This window comes from Nannospalax galili, unplaced genomic scaffold (genome assembly GCF_000622305.1).
Source record: "Nannospalax galili isolate Female #2095 unplaced genomic scaffold, S.galili_v1.0 scaffold151, whole genome shotgun sequence".
NCBI classification, from domain to species: Eukaryota; Metazoa; Chordata; class Mammalia; order Rodentia; family Spalacidae; genus Nannospalax; species Nannospalax galili.
In genome coordinates, this window is record NW_008332087.1 from 237,626 (window position 1) to 254,205 (window position 16,580).

At 38.9% G+C, this 16,580-nt stretch overlaps 1 protein-coding gene across 11 annotated transcripts in view; it reads left to right on the forward strand.

Annotated features, from left to right (window-relative positions):
• Tasp1 (taspase 1) overlaps positions 1-16,580 on the forward strand; it is a gene marked incomplete at its 5' end in the record, with an annotated part of 441,173 nt that overhangs the window by 227,916 nt on the left and 196,677 nt on the right. For 7 of the 11 annotated variants that reach the window (XR_003848562.1, XM_029560666.1, XM_029560665.1 and 4 more), the window contains 1 exon segment: positions 10,234-10,344. Coding sequence is in view for 6 of the 7 variants with exons in the window: in XM_029560666.1 (XP_029416526.1) it covers positions 10,234-10,344 (111 nt within the window). 11 annotated transcript variants of the gene reach the window in all.

Genomic DNA, 16,580 nt, shown 5'->3' on the forward strand with positions numbered 1-16,580 from the left:
GAATTCTCAGAATTTAATATGAGATATTTTAACATTTGTCTCAACTTATTAATATAACAACTCCTGTTATCAAATAATGAATTTCTGTAAATCTGGATAAACTTGCTGGTCTGTAAGTTGAGTTCCCAAAATTCTTAAGAGTAGTATTTTGCCAGATGTAGTAGCCCATGCCTTTAATCCCAGGTGAATTACAGTGAGTTCAAGGCCAGCCTGGTCTACATAGTGAGTTCCATTCCATCTGGGGCTACAGGGAGACCCTGTCTCAAAAAGACAAAAAAAAAAAAAAAAAAAAGAAAAAAGAAAAAAGAAAAAAAAGGAGTGGTATTTCATTATTATCTCAGAGGTTTATGACTAGTTACAAAATTATGAGGATTTTATATAGTCATGTATGTGTATGTATATACATAAAAACTGTAGTACATTTTTCTTCATGCAAATTTACATTCATTTAAACCTTTAAGTAGATCTACCATAGGATTTTATGGTTCTACATTTTTCATAAAAAAATTCTATAAAGTAAAAACTAAGAGACTGGGGTTTGTATCTCAGCACCTATGTAATAAGCCAGGTATCCCCACAAATACCTACTCCAAGGGATCTAACACTTTGTCTGGTCTCTGTCCACTATTTTATTTACACATACATGTGTAAATATAACAATTCTTTAAAAATTTTTATTGGTATTTTATGTATATGAGTATATTGTCTGTATGCATGTATGTATACCTGTGTCATGCAGTGTCCACGGAAGTCAGAATAGGCTGTTGGGTCCCCTGGAACTGGAGTTATGAACAGTTATTAGCCTCCATGTGGGTGCTGGGAATTGAACCTGGGTCCTCTGCAAAAGCAGCCAGTACTCTTAACCTCTGAGCCATCTCTCTCCAGCCCCTAGATCTTGTTTTTGTTTGTTTGTGGGGGGTTTTTGGTCTTTTTGAGACAGGGTCTCTCTGTAGCCCCATCTGGCCTGGAACTTGGCTGGCCTTGAACTCACAGAGATCCACCTGCTGGGATTAAAGGCATGTACCGCCATGCCTTGCCAGCCCCCAGATCTTTAAAAAAAGAAAAAATTTAAGGGGACTGGAGAGAAGGCTTAGTGATTAAGAACACTAGCTGTTCTTACAGAAGACCCGGGTTCAGATCCCAGCACCTACATGATAGCTAACAGCTGTCTGTAACTCCAGTTCCAGGGGATCCAATGCCTTCTCCTCACCTCCATGGGCATTGCCCAACACAGGTGCACTTACATATATGCAGGCAATAGGCAATACATGCATACACATAAAATAAAAATAATAAATAAAAAATATTTTTAAATTATTTATTTAATAACTACATACTTAGAAGAAGCATTTCATTACATCAGCATGGCATATAACTTTGTGTTTTATTTCCACTGATGTCATGTTAATTATAATAGAGGCACTTTACTAATACAAATGTAAAAAAAGAATAATTTTCATTTGCCTTTGCTGTCTTTCTAGATTTTAACATTTTAAAAAATGTTTTCATTTTAATTCATGGCTGTCATTTTTCCCTATCAGTTAGTCTGAAGAAGAAATTTATGATTTAATTTTGTAGTTGCTTCTTTTCATTGTATTTATTAGACATAGTAAAATGTTTTCTATAGCCCAAGGCCTCTAGGCATGTATAATATGTACAAAATATGCTATTAAATCAGAGTAGCTAAAATTCCACGAAAGAGGTAAAAAAAGAAGTTCAGGGAGAGAGAGAGAGAGAGAGAGAGAGAGAGAGAGAGAGAGAGATCCTGCCCAGTGCTTTAAGATAACAGATTCAAGCTTTGCTGACTTAGGATGGGGAGGGAATTCTAGAGATAATCAAGACCCTGATAGACTGGCAAGGAGGAGGGAAGGAATTCAGAGCCTCAGATTGAAAAAGGAATTCCACAGGAAGCAGTCAGCCTTACCTGTCTGAATCTTCAGTTGGATTGCTTCTTGACCTACTGATACCCTAAACAGCATGTACTGCATGATATATTTAGCCATAGAGGGAGAAATATTGCCCCATTAGGCACACTCACATGTTTAATTGGGCCAAAGGGAAAGGAGGCAGTCTAGGGGACATAGAAGTGCCTCCATACCCCCTAAGAAACTCTCACCTAGACCTCCACAGAAAACTCCATGACCATCTTTCTGTCCCTTCTCTTAACTTACTCTCAATCCATCTGTTCTATGTAGAGCAGCCCTTTCCAGTTTCTTCTCTAAAGGCTTTGTTCTTAAAATATGAAACAAATGTTCTCATTCTTTGGTGGCTCTCTACTAAGAAAAAGACAAAAATTCAGGCAAGTACCTCATGGTCTATGTGATATGATGCCACAGTCCTCTCTACCCTTATGACTCTTGCAGTTTTTCCACCTACTCTTCCACAGTGAACCCTGTGCCTTAGGAGGAGGGATGTGATGTCCCATTTAGGACTGGCCTAGTATCCCTTCAAGTTCTTGTGCAAAGATTGGTAGGTGCTCTCCTAGGTATTTAAATTGCATTATTGAGCATTTCAACTTTGTTTGCCAAGTCTACATACAGAAATGGTGGCTAAGTTGTGAAACAAAAAGCATTACTCATGAATACTGGGAGGCACCCCAATCACACTGCAAATAGCAAAGGTTTTTAGCATACATGGAATCTAGAATATAATAAGCAGAGCCTCTGTCCCCTCAAAATTTTTTTAAATGCTTTACATGTTTTAAATACTGAATCACTGAAGTCTTTCATATACCTATGACTGGTAGAGCTAAAGCTTTTCCAATCTGGGTGTTTTCACCTTACTTATAGGCAAGTTGACATGCAACCTATCTTGGAAATTAGGTTTTTTTTTTCTTTTTAATAACATTGTTTTGTTTGCTTTGCTCTGTTTTGTGGTACCAGGATGAAGGTTGATAAACATGAATTTTTATTTGTTTTAGGAATGTTGTGAATGGTGATAAACAGGATTAGATGAATAGAAAGTCTAAGAACTAAATAAAAAACTCTTATATTGCATCCATTCTACAATTGTATATATTTGATCAAAAGCATAAGAACATCTGCGAGTATCAAGGATATAAATGTCTATATAGGCTTTATTAGGGAAATTTTATCAGCATGTATCTTGAATCTTAGGTGGAAATTACAAATAATTTAATGAAGTTATGTCCAGTTAAAAGTTTCAATGAAAACAAAAGGCAGAGTTATTAAAGAATTCCATGTTTTAAACAGCTACATAAAAGCAAAAATAAAATCATTTCAAATAGTGAAAATGAGAAGAAATTGGTTAGTCAAATGGATTATGCTGTGAAACTGTTAAGTAAATTCATATAGTATCTATGTAGGATAGTTTTATCATTTTAATAGTTTACGGGTTTAGTACATATGAAATTTTACGGGTTTAGTACATATGAAATTTTAATATGTGATAAAAATACATTTTAAGTCTGTAGACAAGCGTGAATTTTTCAACAAAATTGTATTATGCAATTGGCTGACCGTTAAGGAGGGATAACTACCACAGGATCTAGTCCTCAATAATGTTTACTTCAAAATTAATTCCAGAAGGGCTAAAGTTTTAAATTAAAAACTACAGTTGTAAAAGCACTAGTAGAAAACATAGGCAAAATATTTTCATAATTTTCCATTAAAGAAGACTTTTCCCATAAAACTCATAACCTGAAGCCTTAAAGGAGAAGTGTTGATGAATTGACCTCACAGCATCAAAAGTTTCTCTATTACCAAAAAAAGGGCCAAAACAGGGAATCATAGATAAAATCAGAGTAGCTAATAAACATAAAACTATTTTCAGTAAGGCCAAAACCTTACTGACAATATATCAAGTATAGCACATTAGAAAGAAAAAAAAGCCAAACAGATGAAAGAAAGCATTTAATTTGGGATTATGTCTGATTGCTCTGGTAGAACTGTATCTACAAGGATTTAACAAAATGAGGGCTTTGCTTTTCTTACAGTCCAGACTTTCTGACTGATAGTGGCTATCAAGAGCTTCAACGTGGTTTCTTCTTGGCTCTCTTTAGCAGGTGATTTCATTCTTCATGCCCACAAGGCGCTATTCTACTTTAAGGCAGTACATCTGAGGCAAGTAGCAGCTGCCAATAAAATGCATGCAAGATAAGTCTACCCTTTAACAGCATTGGCTAGAAACTGCCACAGAGACCGGTAATTTGCCTGATCTCACTCATGGAATCTAAGAAAGATGGTCTCATAGACGTTATGAGTGGAATAAAGATTGTCAGAGACTGGGGCATATAAGGGGATGTGCTGGCCAGTTCTTTATTAATAGAACAAATCCTGAGCCCGTGATCAGTTGGCACTGTTGATTTTGGACCTGGACCTGCAGCCCAGCAGCACATACAGTGAAGTAACTACTCACATACAGGTGTGAAACAGGAAGAAGAGATTGGAGTCCCACAGTTCCCTTTCAGGACATGTTGAAGATTACCTGCTATGCCTCACCTCTTAAGGTTTCCACCACCTCCTTGTAGCACCAAGCTAGAGAGCTTGACCAATGGGCCTTTGGGGGAACATTTAAAATCCAAACCATAGCAGGAAGGCAGAAGAAAGGGAGGAGAGGGAAAGATTGGGCACTAAGAGTTAAATAAGAGTAAGGTTTGGTGTGCTATTTGACTGTGGATAATAATAATCTACTGCATATCTCACAAAGCTAGAAAAAGGATTTTTAATGTTTTTAGCCACAAAGAAATGGTAAACATTTCAACAGATAGATATGTTTAATCTTACTCGAACCTCTTAGATATGTGCATTTTTCTATGTCAATTAAAAATAAAATGAAAAGCTAGGTGTGGTGGTGCATACCTTTAGTCCCAGTACTCGGGAGGCAGAGGCAGGGGAATCTCTTTGAGTTCAAGGCCAGCCTGGACTACATAGTGAGTTCCAGGCTAGCTGTACAGGGAGACCCTGTCTCAAAAAGACCAAAAATAAAATAATAAATAAATAAATAAATAAATAAAATAATAAAATAAAATAAATAAAATAAAATCCTAAAAATAAATAAAATAATCAGTGAAAGCAGTTACTGCAGAAGTGTGAGGATGCAAATCTGGATCCCCAGAACCCATGTCAAGCTGGGTGCAATAGCTTGTATCTGTAATCCCATGGTGAGATAGGACGCAGAGGCAGCAGAAGAGCTCCAAGGCTATCTGCTGTATTTGTAGTTTCTGGTCTACACAGCAGTGGACAAGCAAAGAACACCTCCCTGGCTTAATAGCTGCTGAGGAGTTTGGCGAGTTGCAATGGTTAATCTTGATTGTCAACTTGATAGGATTTAGATCACCATGGAACAGATCTTTGGGAATGTCTGTGAGGGATTTTCCAGATTACATTAATTTAGGTAGAAAGACCTGTCTTAAGTGTGGTTGGTATCATTTCATGGGCTGGGGTCCTGGACTGAGTAAAAGGTAGAAGTGAACTGAGCACAAGCATTTATCACTTTCTGTTTCCTGACTTCAGATGCAATGTGACCAGTTGCCTCAGGCTCCTGCTGCCATGACTTCCCCCAAGATGAGCTGTACCCTGGAACTGCAAACTCTACCTTTGTGTCTTTATGTTGCTTTTGTTAGGTGTTTTGTAGCAGCAATAAGACAAGTAACTAATACAGAAGTTAGGCTTATTTCTGCCCACGACAAAGTTAGAGGTTCATCTATGATGAAAAAAGGGAAGGAATGATTTCAGTAATCAATGTGTATGCCACAGATGTAAAAGCAACTCATAGATAAATGAAATGATTAGCTGGACTTAGTGATACAGGCCTGCATCTTACCTAGTTGAAAGGCTAGCTCAGGAGAATAACAAGTTCAAGGCCAGCCCAAGCAACTTAGTGAGACCCTGTCTCAAAAGTAAAAGACAAAAGGGCTAAGGATGCCATTCAGTGATACAGTACTTTCCAGCATACATGAAGACTAGGTTCTTTTTTTCAGTCAAGGTCTCATTATATAGCTCTGGCTGGCCTGGAACTTGCTATGTAGACCAAGCAGGCCTCAAACTTACAGAGATCTGTTTGCCTTCTGAGTGCTGGGATTTAAGGTATATGGTACTATGTCCACCCAGAGTTAGTTATACAGAATATACAAAAATGAATATCCACCAAATATGAAAAACTAATTTTTTAAAAACTTAAATTTTAAATTTATTTTATGTGTATGCGTGTATTGCCTGCATGTAGGTAAGTGCACCCATGTTGTACAATGCCTGCAGAGGACAGAAGAGGCTGTCGGATCCCCTGGGACTGGAGTTACAGACAGTTGTTAGCTACCATATGTGTGTTGGGATTCGAACCCGGGTCTTCTGCAAGAACAAGTGTTCTTAACCGCTGAGCCATCTCTTCAGCCCCGAAAAAATGATTTTAATAAATGCATTCGTCTATGGTTTCTTGTATATCAACAGCAGGTTTCATCTACACAACCCCGCCTGCTCCCACTGAGAACACTACACCTTCTACCTCCACACTCCTAGAGATGAAGGTCTGGCAGCTGGAACCAGGGGAAGACTAGTGTTCTCCAGATCATGGGTTATGGGGACAGTAGAAATGAAAGAGGAATCAGTTTTGGGACTAGGGCTGGGAACCCAGGTCCATTTGGCTTTGCTCTCCTGAGTCATCCTACTACAACCAAATGTTGTAAATAGCATCTTAGAGGTTTAAAAATATATCAGTTCAGTCCTCATAACAGTCCTAAAGGGTATCTTTCACTACCCATAATTTATAATTGAGGAGACTGAAGCATGGGATTTAAACAATATGTATTTTCTTACTTAAGAATTTATAGCTGCTACCTAAAAACTAAAGCATGTTTTTCTCAGTCAGGTTTTTTTTCTTATATAACAATAATGATCTAAATACTTCTTCTTAAAAAAATTTAAATGTCATATAGTTATATCACTAAGTATATACCAAAGCCAAGCAACTCTGATAGCAGTTTCCCTGGTGTACTAGGCACCTAGCCCCCTTTCAGAGCATCCATACTATAGCAATACAGGCAGGAGTTGGAATGGGGAAGGCATGAGAGTAAGTAGAAAGTATTTTGCTAGCTACTGTATGGTTGAATCAGGCTGAGAGTTATGCTGCTGTTCCTCCTCTTCTTCCTCATCCTCCTCTTCTTCCTCGTCCTCCTCCTCCTCCTCCTCCTCCTCCACTTTTTTTTTTTTTTTATGAAAGTGCAGTGATGTTTTTAATGTCAGGAAATGGCAATTCCTTCAAGACAAAGCATAATTTCTAAGCATGTCTCTTCACATACAAGCTGGCTTTGGGTGCCAACAGCTGATATATTTTTGACCACTTCAAAAATGTCATGTCATAGAACAGCAACAGAAAATTAATTGCCTATTTTTATCGCTGTTCTCTAATTCATACTGTACTTTTATTCACTTCATTTGGCACCTACTTCTTGACTGATCTTATACCTTCCTCTTTGTTCTTTATTTATCCATGTCACATTATCCTGTGTAGCTAGTAATTGATTTTGAGTGATCATGGAGACTGTCCCACAGACACCCCCAGTGCTCAGCCTTCTCTTTTTAGATGGTTCTGAGGATCACTGTGCTTTCTGTAAACACATTTCTTTTTTCTAATTTTGATTATTTAAATTAATTAACTTAAAAATTTATTCTTTGAAACTGTCATACATGTATACAATGAAATATGATCATATCCACTCAGATTTCTTGTTCACTATTGTGCTGGTTATTTTTAACTATCAACTTGGCACAACCTAGAATTACCTGGGGACAGAATCTTTCTTTTGAAAAAGACATATGTTTTCATAATATTTGTATAAATGTTTTGTGTGCATGTATATGCACCACTTGTGTGTTTGGTGTGCAGGCTCAAAGATGGTATCAGATCCTCTGGAAATGGAGTTATAAATGGTTGTGAACCAAGAAAGAGAGACTTAATGAGGAATCATCTACCCAGGTTGATATATGGACATGTCTGTGGGGGATTATCTTGTTCACTGATTAATGTAAGACAACCCAGCCTGTTCTGGGTAGCACCATTCCCTAGGCAAGAGGTCCAATAAGACCAGAGGAAGCTAGCTAAGAGCAAGCAAGCAGCAATCCATGCATACATTCTGTCTCTGCACTTGACTGTGCATGTGATGCTTTAAGTTCCTACCCTGACTTCCCCACATTAATAGACTGCAACCTAGAATTATAAATCAAATAAACTCTTTGTTTGGTGGTTCCCATGCCTTTAGATATCCATCCATTTCTTTTAGGTTTTCAAATTTAGTAGCATATAGGTTTTTAAAGTATTCCCTTATAATGTTCTGTATCTTTCTGGTGTGTGTTGTGATGTTTCCCCTTTCATCTCTGATTTTGTTGATTTGGAGGTGCTCTTTCTTTCTTTTGGGTAACTGGGCTAGCGGTCTGTCGATCTTGTTTGTCTTTTCAAAGAACCAGCTCTTGGAATTGTTGATTCTTTGTATTGTTTCCTTTGTTTCGATTTCATTCATTTCTGCCCTGATTTTTATTATTTCTTTTTGTCTGCTGGGTTTGGGTTTCGTTTGCTGTTGCTTTTCAAGTGTGTCGAGTCCTGGGGACCGCACTGAGGAGCTGGGTTGGTCTGGATGCAAAAGATCAGGAAGAGGAAAGGTCAGCCCCAGTATCCCAGAAGAGGCTGGTGGGTGTTACAGGCCCAGGGAAGCAGAGGGAGTTGAAGGTGGGGTCAAGCCCAGAGTGCTCCTATGGATATGAGAAGGAACTGGGTTGGTCTGGATGCAAAGGATCAGGAAGCAGTGGTGGTTCCCCAGGTGTCTGGGGCACCAAGACAAGGAATGGGACAGGATCCAGGCTAGGAGGAGAGAGCAGGCGGGGAGATGGGAGGGTGAATGCGGCTGCGGGAGTCAAGGCTGCGGGAGTCAGTCAAGGCATGGAGGGCGCGATCGACTTACCCTGGAGAGAGGCCTGCGGGTTGGAGAGAGGGCATCTTTCTTTTCTTTTTGAGACAGGGTGTCACTATGCAGCCCTGGCTGGCCTAGACCTTGCTATGTATACCAGGCTGGCTTCAAACTCACAGAGATTTGCCTCTACCTCCCAAGGGCTGGAATTAGAGGTGTATACCACCACTCCTGGAAAAAAAAAATAGATGACCATAGTTTGATCACCACTGGTCTAGGATTCTTTCACAATCCATCAGTCACCTTCATTTCATCTCTGCCCTGTACCTCTAACTTCAGTGGAGATTGAAGCCTTCGATTTCTGATCCTTTTTCAGTTTTATAGATAAACTAGATGATTTCTAGTAGGTTCCTTCCACTCTGAGTTTTCTCTACTTCTAAAAACTTGGATTTTAGCTTACATAGTCTTCAAGACAAGTGACTACTTGTCTGTGTTCTCTTCTCCATACATCTGCTTTTTTAATATCCTGTTTGGGTCTGTTTTTTTCTTTTCTTCCTTTTCCCTTCAGTATTTAATGGGATTTGAGGAGGGAGTGGAGATAAATATGTGTATTTAATCTACTAAATTTAACCGGAAGTTTCCCCCAATATCCAATTTGGTGAATTTTTATTTTTAATACTTTCTTTGGTAGTTCTTGGGTTAATATTGCATTTGTTCTCCATGTGCTCACTTGCTATGCCACATGTTCGAAGATGTTCTTGGTGAAGAAAAATGAGGTATTTTAAAATATAATGTTCCAGAAGTGCTCACACTATTCAGTGTGTAAAGATCTCAAGGACACTGGCCTATTTCTAACCACCATACTCTTATAATAGAAAGAGCGTTTCACCCTTACTTGTATAAACTATCAGGAGCATTTTTAAATGTTTGTAAAAAACTTTGTGGCTTATTGTTTAAAATTGAACTTAAGGTAGTAAATCAAAGCTTTTGGTGGTATTCCTCTGGCAGTAGCGAGAGCCTGATGCGGGATCCCTAAGAGCTGATCAAAGGGTGATGTCGAACATTTTTTTGTGTGTAGTTGTTTGGTCCTTTAATCTGATGGTGTTTCCAGTTCCATTCTGAATACAGGACTCTGCTCTCCATCTCCCACTCATGTCATCTTGGCAGCTTCTGGCACTGTCTTTGCCAAATGGCCCCTGTTCAGACATTAGCCTGTCTTTGCCATCAAGTCTGTATGAGGTATGAACAGTCATGATTGTCAGAAAATGGGCATCTTTCAAGTTCTTATTCATACTGTGTTTTTGTTCTACTAATTAAATGGAAATTGGAAATGAAAAACATTCATTGAAAATTGACTGCCAGTCCTTTCTGCCTAGGTTCACCTTTCCTTGCCAGTGAAGATGGCGTGCTTGGTGGAGTGATTGTTCTCCGGTCATGCAGATGTTCTGTGGAGTCTGACTCCTCCCAAAATAAGCAAACACTTCTGGGTAAGCTGAACATCCATCTTGTGAGGGTTTCTTTCCTCATTTTGTTTTCAAGACATGAAAAGGCTGATGTCCTTGAGACATTAAGTCAATATTTTAAGCTATGGCAGCTGGGAGTATGCTATTGAATTCTCACCATCACTTTCCCACTGCTCTTTTGCTATAGACAAATTTGTAAAAGATCAGTATTTATTTTTAAGGATATTCTTAGAGCATATTTTTAAGTGGTCTTTAGTAGAGTTCTATTTGAAGAACACTATACTATGTCTCGTTCCCCTGCCTTACTCCACAGAGCATTAGAGGTGACCCATATCACCATGCATAGTAAAATGAAAGCAAGCTTCTTCCTGTTTCCCTTCAAAAGGATTGGACCATGTGAAGAGTCTCTGGCCTAGAACTTAGTCCTGGCTTATTAGCTTTGTTACCTTCTTGTATCCATCTTATGTCCCCTGCTTCTTCCTCATCTGTAAAATGAGACATTTGCCACATCCTCCTCATAAAGCTGTTGTGTTTTTGCAGATGTCCATCCAAATGTGTGATCCTGTGTCTAGCCAAGCGTGCTAGTAGGGATGAAACCAGTCACCTTACTTTTGCTAAGGCACAGACTAGTGGGATTGGCACTGTCTACAGTATGCTTTTTACTAATCTTTTCATGGGGATGGACACTTCTAAAAATCTGTGTAGCAGGGATCCCAGATGTGTCGTTAACTTTTATCAGTTTTTAAAATAAAAGACATGGTAGGATACAGTAGTCTAAACAAGTGATTAGTTTACTGTTTGTATAAGGTAAAGGTCTATATGTGCTAAAATAAAAAAGAAAATATGTATCTTTTACTGTTATTTTAATGTTCTCTGTTTATTTTTGTAACCCAGGCTAACTTCAAATTTTCTATCCTTGTATCTCAACCTCTCCATTGCTGGGATTACAGGTGTATCCTACCATGTCTGACTTTTATTTTTGATTGGCATATAATTACACAGGCTTGTGGAGTACAGTGTGGTATTTCAATTCCTCTATACAATATATAGTGATCAGATCTGGCCAATTAGCACTTCAATTTTTATTTCTGTGTATAGAGTACATCTGAAATCTTTTGAAATACACAGTGACTATATTCACTCTGCTCTACGGCAGAACTTGTCCCTGCCATCTAACTGCAGCACTGGGTCCACTGACCAACTTTTCCCTGTCCCCAACCAAACCCCTCTCCCTAGTCTCAGAGAGTGTTGTTCTATTCTCACCTTGTATGCTATCAACTTTCTCAGATTCTGCATATTTCATGCTCCCTAAGTTTACTCTTTTATTGAGGGGACACACACACGCACGCACGCACGCACACACGCACGCACGCACACACATTCCTCTGGTTACTCCTGGATATACAACATAGATGACAGCTACCTAACTCAATGGGAAGCATTCCCATACCACTCCCCAAGCTGACCCACAGTGTGTTCCAGTATCATTTTCAACTTACCTTTATCTTAACTCATCCCCAGTGTCCCAAGTCTAGCCATTCCATGTGGGATCTTCCAAAGGGATATGCTTTATCTCAGTAGCTACTCCCTACTGTTACATTTGCCTGGGAATGCCCTGGCCCAGCAACCTTCTGTTTTTAAGATACAGGTCAAATGTGAATCCTCTTGGAATTCTCTGGAAACCTTTTCTCCAAAGGAACCATGCAATTGACATCCTTGTAGCAGTTACCTGGACAGCCCTGATCAGTCATTACAATGCTTTCCTTTCTTCTTAGGCCAGCAACTCTCTCTCTCTCTCACTCTCTCTCTGTATGTGTGTGTGTGAATGTGATGCCTGCATGTATGTAAGTGCACCTGTGTCATGTAATGCCTGCAGAGGTCAGAAGAGGACGTTGGATCCCCTGAAACTGGAGTTACACATGGTTGTTAGCCTCCACATGGGTGCTGGGAATTGAACCTGGGTCTTCTGCAAGAACAGACAGTGCTTTTAATCTCTGAGGCATCTTTCCAGCCCAGATTTGAAATATCTTTTAATGCATAGACAATTCATTTTTTCTAAGACTCAACCCATACATTATGAGGGATTGGAGTCATTGTGTCATTGAAATTTTTACCCATGTCCGTAATAGGCTCTTAGTAATTTTTAGATAAATAAATTAGGTGCTAAATGAAGTTTTCTTATGTTAGAACTCTTTGTGTGTGTGTGTGTGTGTGTGTGTGTGTGTGTGTGTGTGTGTGGTATTTCTCTACACAGAACTATTTTTGGTGAGTGTTCATAGACTGCACACATTGAAGTGTTTAGAATTTGAGATGTGAGCCTGAGGATGATTAAAATTAGCCGCTGATGAGCGTGCCCAGAATAGCTCTGCTCTGTGTTTTTTTTTTGTGTGAGCGCTTTGTGTGTGTGTGTGTGTGTGTGTGTGTGTGTGTGTGTGTGTGTGTGTGTCTGTGTGTGTCTGTGTGTAGATCAAAAAACAACCTCAGGTGTTGGTCCCCACCTTACACCTTGCTTGAAACGGGGTTTCCTTGTTCACTCCTGTGTACTCAGGCTCGCTCACCCATGAGTTTCTGGGAATCCACCTGTCTCTGCCTTCCATCTCCCCTCAGAGGTGCACTGACATTGCAGATGCTTGTGCTACTGTGTCCGCTTTTATGTGGGTTCTGGGGTTCCAAATTCAGGTTGTCAGACTTGCACAGCAAGCACTTTACCCACTGAGCCATCTGCGTAGCCTCAGAAGTTAACACTCTTCCAAAAAAAATGAAATGTCAAGTAAAATATCCTCGTTGTTCTAAAAACAAAAACATAGGCTGGAAGGTTGGAAATTTGGATAATGAGTATTCAGGAATAGGATTTAGAGACGGTTTAAATGGCTCCCTGAAAATAGCCTCTGCACCCAGCCTTATATAAGCACAATGTGGACATGAACATGTTTGTAACATTTTGCCTGCCACATCCTACTCCCCAGATCAAGAGATGCTGACAAAGCCCAACCTACAAATTGTAGATTTAACACAAAGCAAATTCTGTCCCTGGATGAAACAGCTGAAAAGAATTAATTTTCTCCCCACTTTTAGAGGGGGAAAAGCCAGTATATTTGTACCTGCTAAAGTATAATTGCACATGTTTTCCAGGCCTTACAGAAGTCCTTTCTTGAGGCTGCTGGACATAGTATGGTTAAGAAGTATGCAAACAAAGGTACATCAGGCCCTCCAGTGGAAACAGTGAATGTGTTGATATTTTAAGCTTGTGATGGAGATAATTAGAATACGTGCAGCTATTTAGCATGAACAATCAATCCTGCTGTGGGACATCTCCTTTGTGTCCTATATCTCATGTCTTGACTGGAGACTATGACTCCCTTGAAGTGGTCAGTAGGAGCAATAAGTCTAGGAGTCAGTGTGAAGCAGGCTCCATACATTTCAGGAAAAGGTTAACAATCTAGGATAGTTGTTTAAGGGCTTCTGAGAATAAAAAGTGTATATATTTTGCTAGTGACCTTTGGTCCAAGGTTGTGTTGGCGCCCTCCATATTTAACAGGTTTCTAGGCTCACAGTTCACTCAGCCTGATTATCTCATGAGCACACATGGTAACTGTTACTTTGTCATTGAGTTAATCCCACCTTATTCAGAATAACTTTAGGTTCTTTTCTATCTAGCAATGTGTTTATGTTGCTGACAATTAAGTTTTGGCTGTTATATGCCTCCATTTCTCTAGCTACCCTTTACCCACCCTTCTGTTTTTCATCTTTTACTATGAAATGTCTCATATATTTTTAAAAGAAGGACCTAGTAAATTTGTAAATTGTAAGGTATGATAATAAAATGAACACCTGTGGACCTGACACCCCGCTCAAGAAATTGCCCATTACCCATATCTTTGAAGCCCTCCACATGGGCCTCTGACCTTACTGCCTTCCTTCCCTTGACTTTTATTTCATGGTTATTTTTTTATTTTCTTTAAACTGTTTTCATATTTCTTTGTGTCCAAAGGGTATATTGTTCAGTATTGCTTGATTTTGAAGTTTTGTGAGAATTTGTAGTCTCTTTGATAATTACCTGAAAGAATAATATGTTCCTTTATTGTTTTCAGCTTAACTCTTATCAAACTGTTCCACAGTTCTCAATTAAACCTTAAATGTTAGGCTGGAGAAATGTTAGGGCTGGAGAGATGGCTCGGTGGTTAAGAGCATTGACTTCTTGTAGAGGACCTGGGTTTAATTCCCATCACCCACATGGCAGCTAACGACTGTCCCAAATTTCAGTTCCAGGGGATCTGATGCCTTTTTCTGACCTCTGCAGGCATTCCACGACACAGGTACACTTACATGCAGGCAATATAATCATACACACAAAATAAAAATAATAAATACGTGGTGGCACACACCTTTAATCCCAGCACTCGGAGGCAGAGGCAGGCGGATCTTTGTGAGTTCAAGGCCAGCCTGGACTACATAGTAAGTTCCAGGACAGCTGGGACTACAGGCAGACCCTGTCTCAAAAAGACCAAAAACAAAGAAAAGAAATGTGATGCCTCCCCTGCCCTCCACCACAGAACATGTTGTTGTTGTTGCTGCTCCTGTCACCAAAACATGCTGTGGTTTAAAAAAATAAATGCTCCATTGACTTGATGCTTCCTGGAACATTAAAAAGATAAAAGGTCATTTTACTATAACTTTTAAAATTACAACTGCCTTTTTGGTTTTATGGCATTGAACATATATACTGCAAAAGAGCTTCCTTCTCAGGCACCAACAACATCGCTTCTGCCACTGTGAGCACTTTTGTCCAGGCATCTCTGAGGGACTCACATGGTCATGAAACTAACCGGCAAAGAGAAAGCAGAGTAGCTTTTAGGCTAATAGAGGTGGAGAGGCCCGTGGATGTTTGTCTGATGTTACCGATTTACCTCAAAACTGGAATTAAAATTTTACTCTCCAAGAAGATCCAGTAAGCTTCTGTAATAGGAAACTCCCTTCTTTAGTGCCTCAGAAGGGGTTTGGAGGTGTTCTGTCTACACTGCTGTTTCCAAAGATAGCTTGACATTTTAATTATTATTTAAGGATAAGATAGAACTACACAGATAAAGTAGCTTAAATGTCAAGGGAATAAGGTAGGTATGGTATTTAAACTTCAGTAATTAAAAGCACCATTAATGAACTGAGTAGTGCTTTGAGGTTAGTATTTTTGGAAATAGTTTTTTTCATAATCTGCTTTGTTTATAACAGAATATTTCTTCCCTTAAATGTCACTCATAGTCTTTAAAAACTGGAAATAGATTTTTTTTGCCTTTAATTTTCTTCCCTATCATGAGAAGTATAGTTCTAGCTATTATCTAACCAGAAGTTTGTTAATTTATTTGCTTGGCTACAACATTTTTCATCTAAAATACAAAGATTTATGAGTAGAATTCTAGTGATTATGTAATTTCTTTCAGTTATTAGTTGTTGTAGTGGTTCTTCTAAAACCCAGGAAACCATTTTGGCAAATTTTATAGCCAATTTTGATCTGTTTAAAGGGTAATAAGTAGTATCTGAGCATGAGATAAATCCTAAAAGAAAAAGCAAATTGCTGAATGAATAAAGCAATGTTTCAGTAAACTTTGTTTTACTTATTGGCTTTGTGTTAAGTAGAGAATTTCCAGGTCTCAGCCAGTGGCCCTATACTTCTAGCAGTTTTGAATACAATAAATGATCAAACAGGAATAAAATTGAAATGTCTTTAAGGGCTTGTATTACTATTTGACAGACATCCCTCTAATTTTAGTAGGCATCTTTTTTACTCTTTAAAAAAACTAAATGCACCTTGGAGAGAGAGAGAGTGATTATTTCCTCAGCTTAGTATAACTGGGATTCTATGGAACTCAGTATCAATTGCTCCCAAGACAGTTCAGTGGTGAAAGATTTACAGGGAAGTATGCCAACTCAGCTACCTCATGGCCACAATGAGGCATGCCTTGTATGAATCTCAAAGATTCTGTGTCAAAACAATGAAGCATTTGTGTATGTGTGTGTGTGTGTGTGAGTGATTATTTCCTCAGCTTAGTATAACTGGGATTCTATGGAACTCAGTATCAATTGCTCCCAAGACAGTTCAGTGGTGAAAGATTTACAGGGAAGTATGCCAACTCAGCTACCTCATGGCCACAATGAGGCATGCCTTGTATGAATCTCAAAGATTCTGTGTCAAAACAATGAAGCATTTGTGTATGTGTGTGTATGTGTATGTGTGTATGTGTGTGTATGTGTGTGTGTATGTGTGT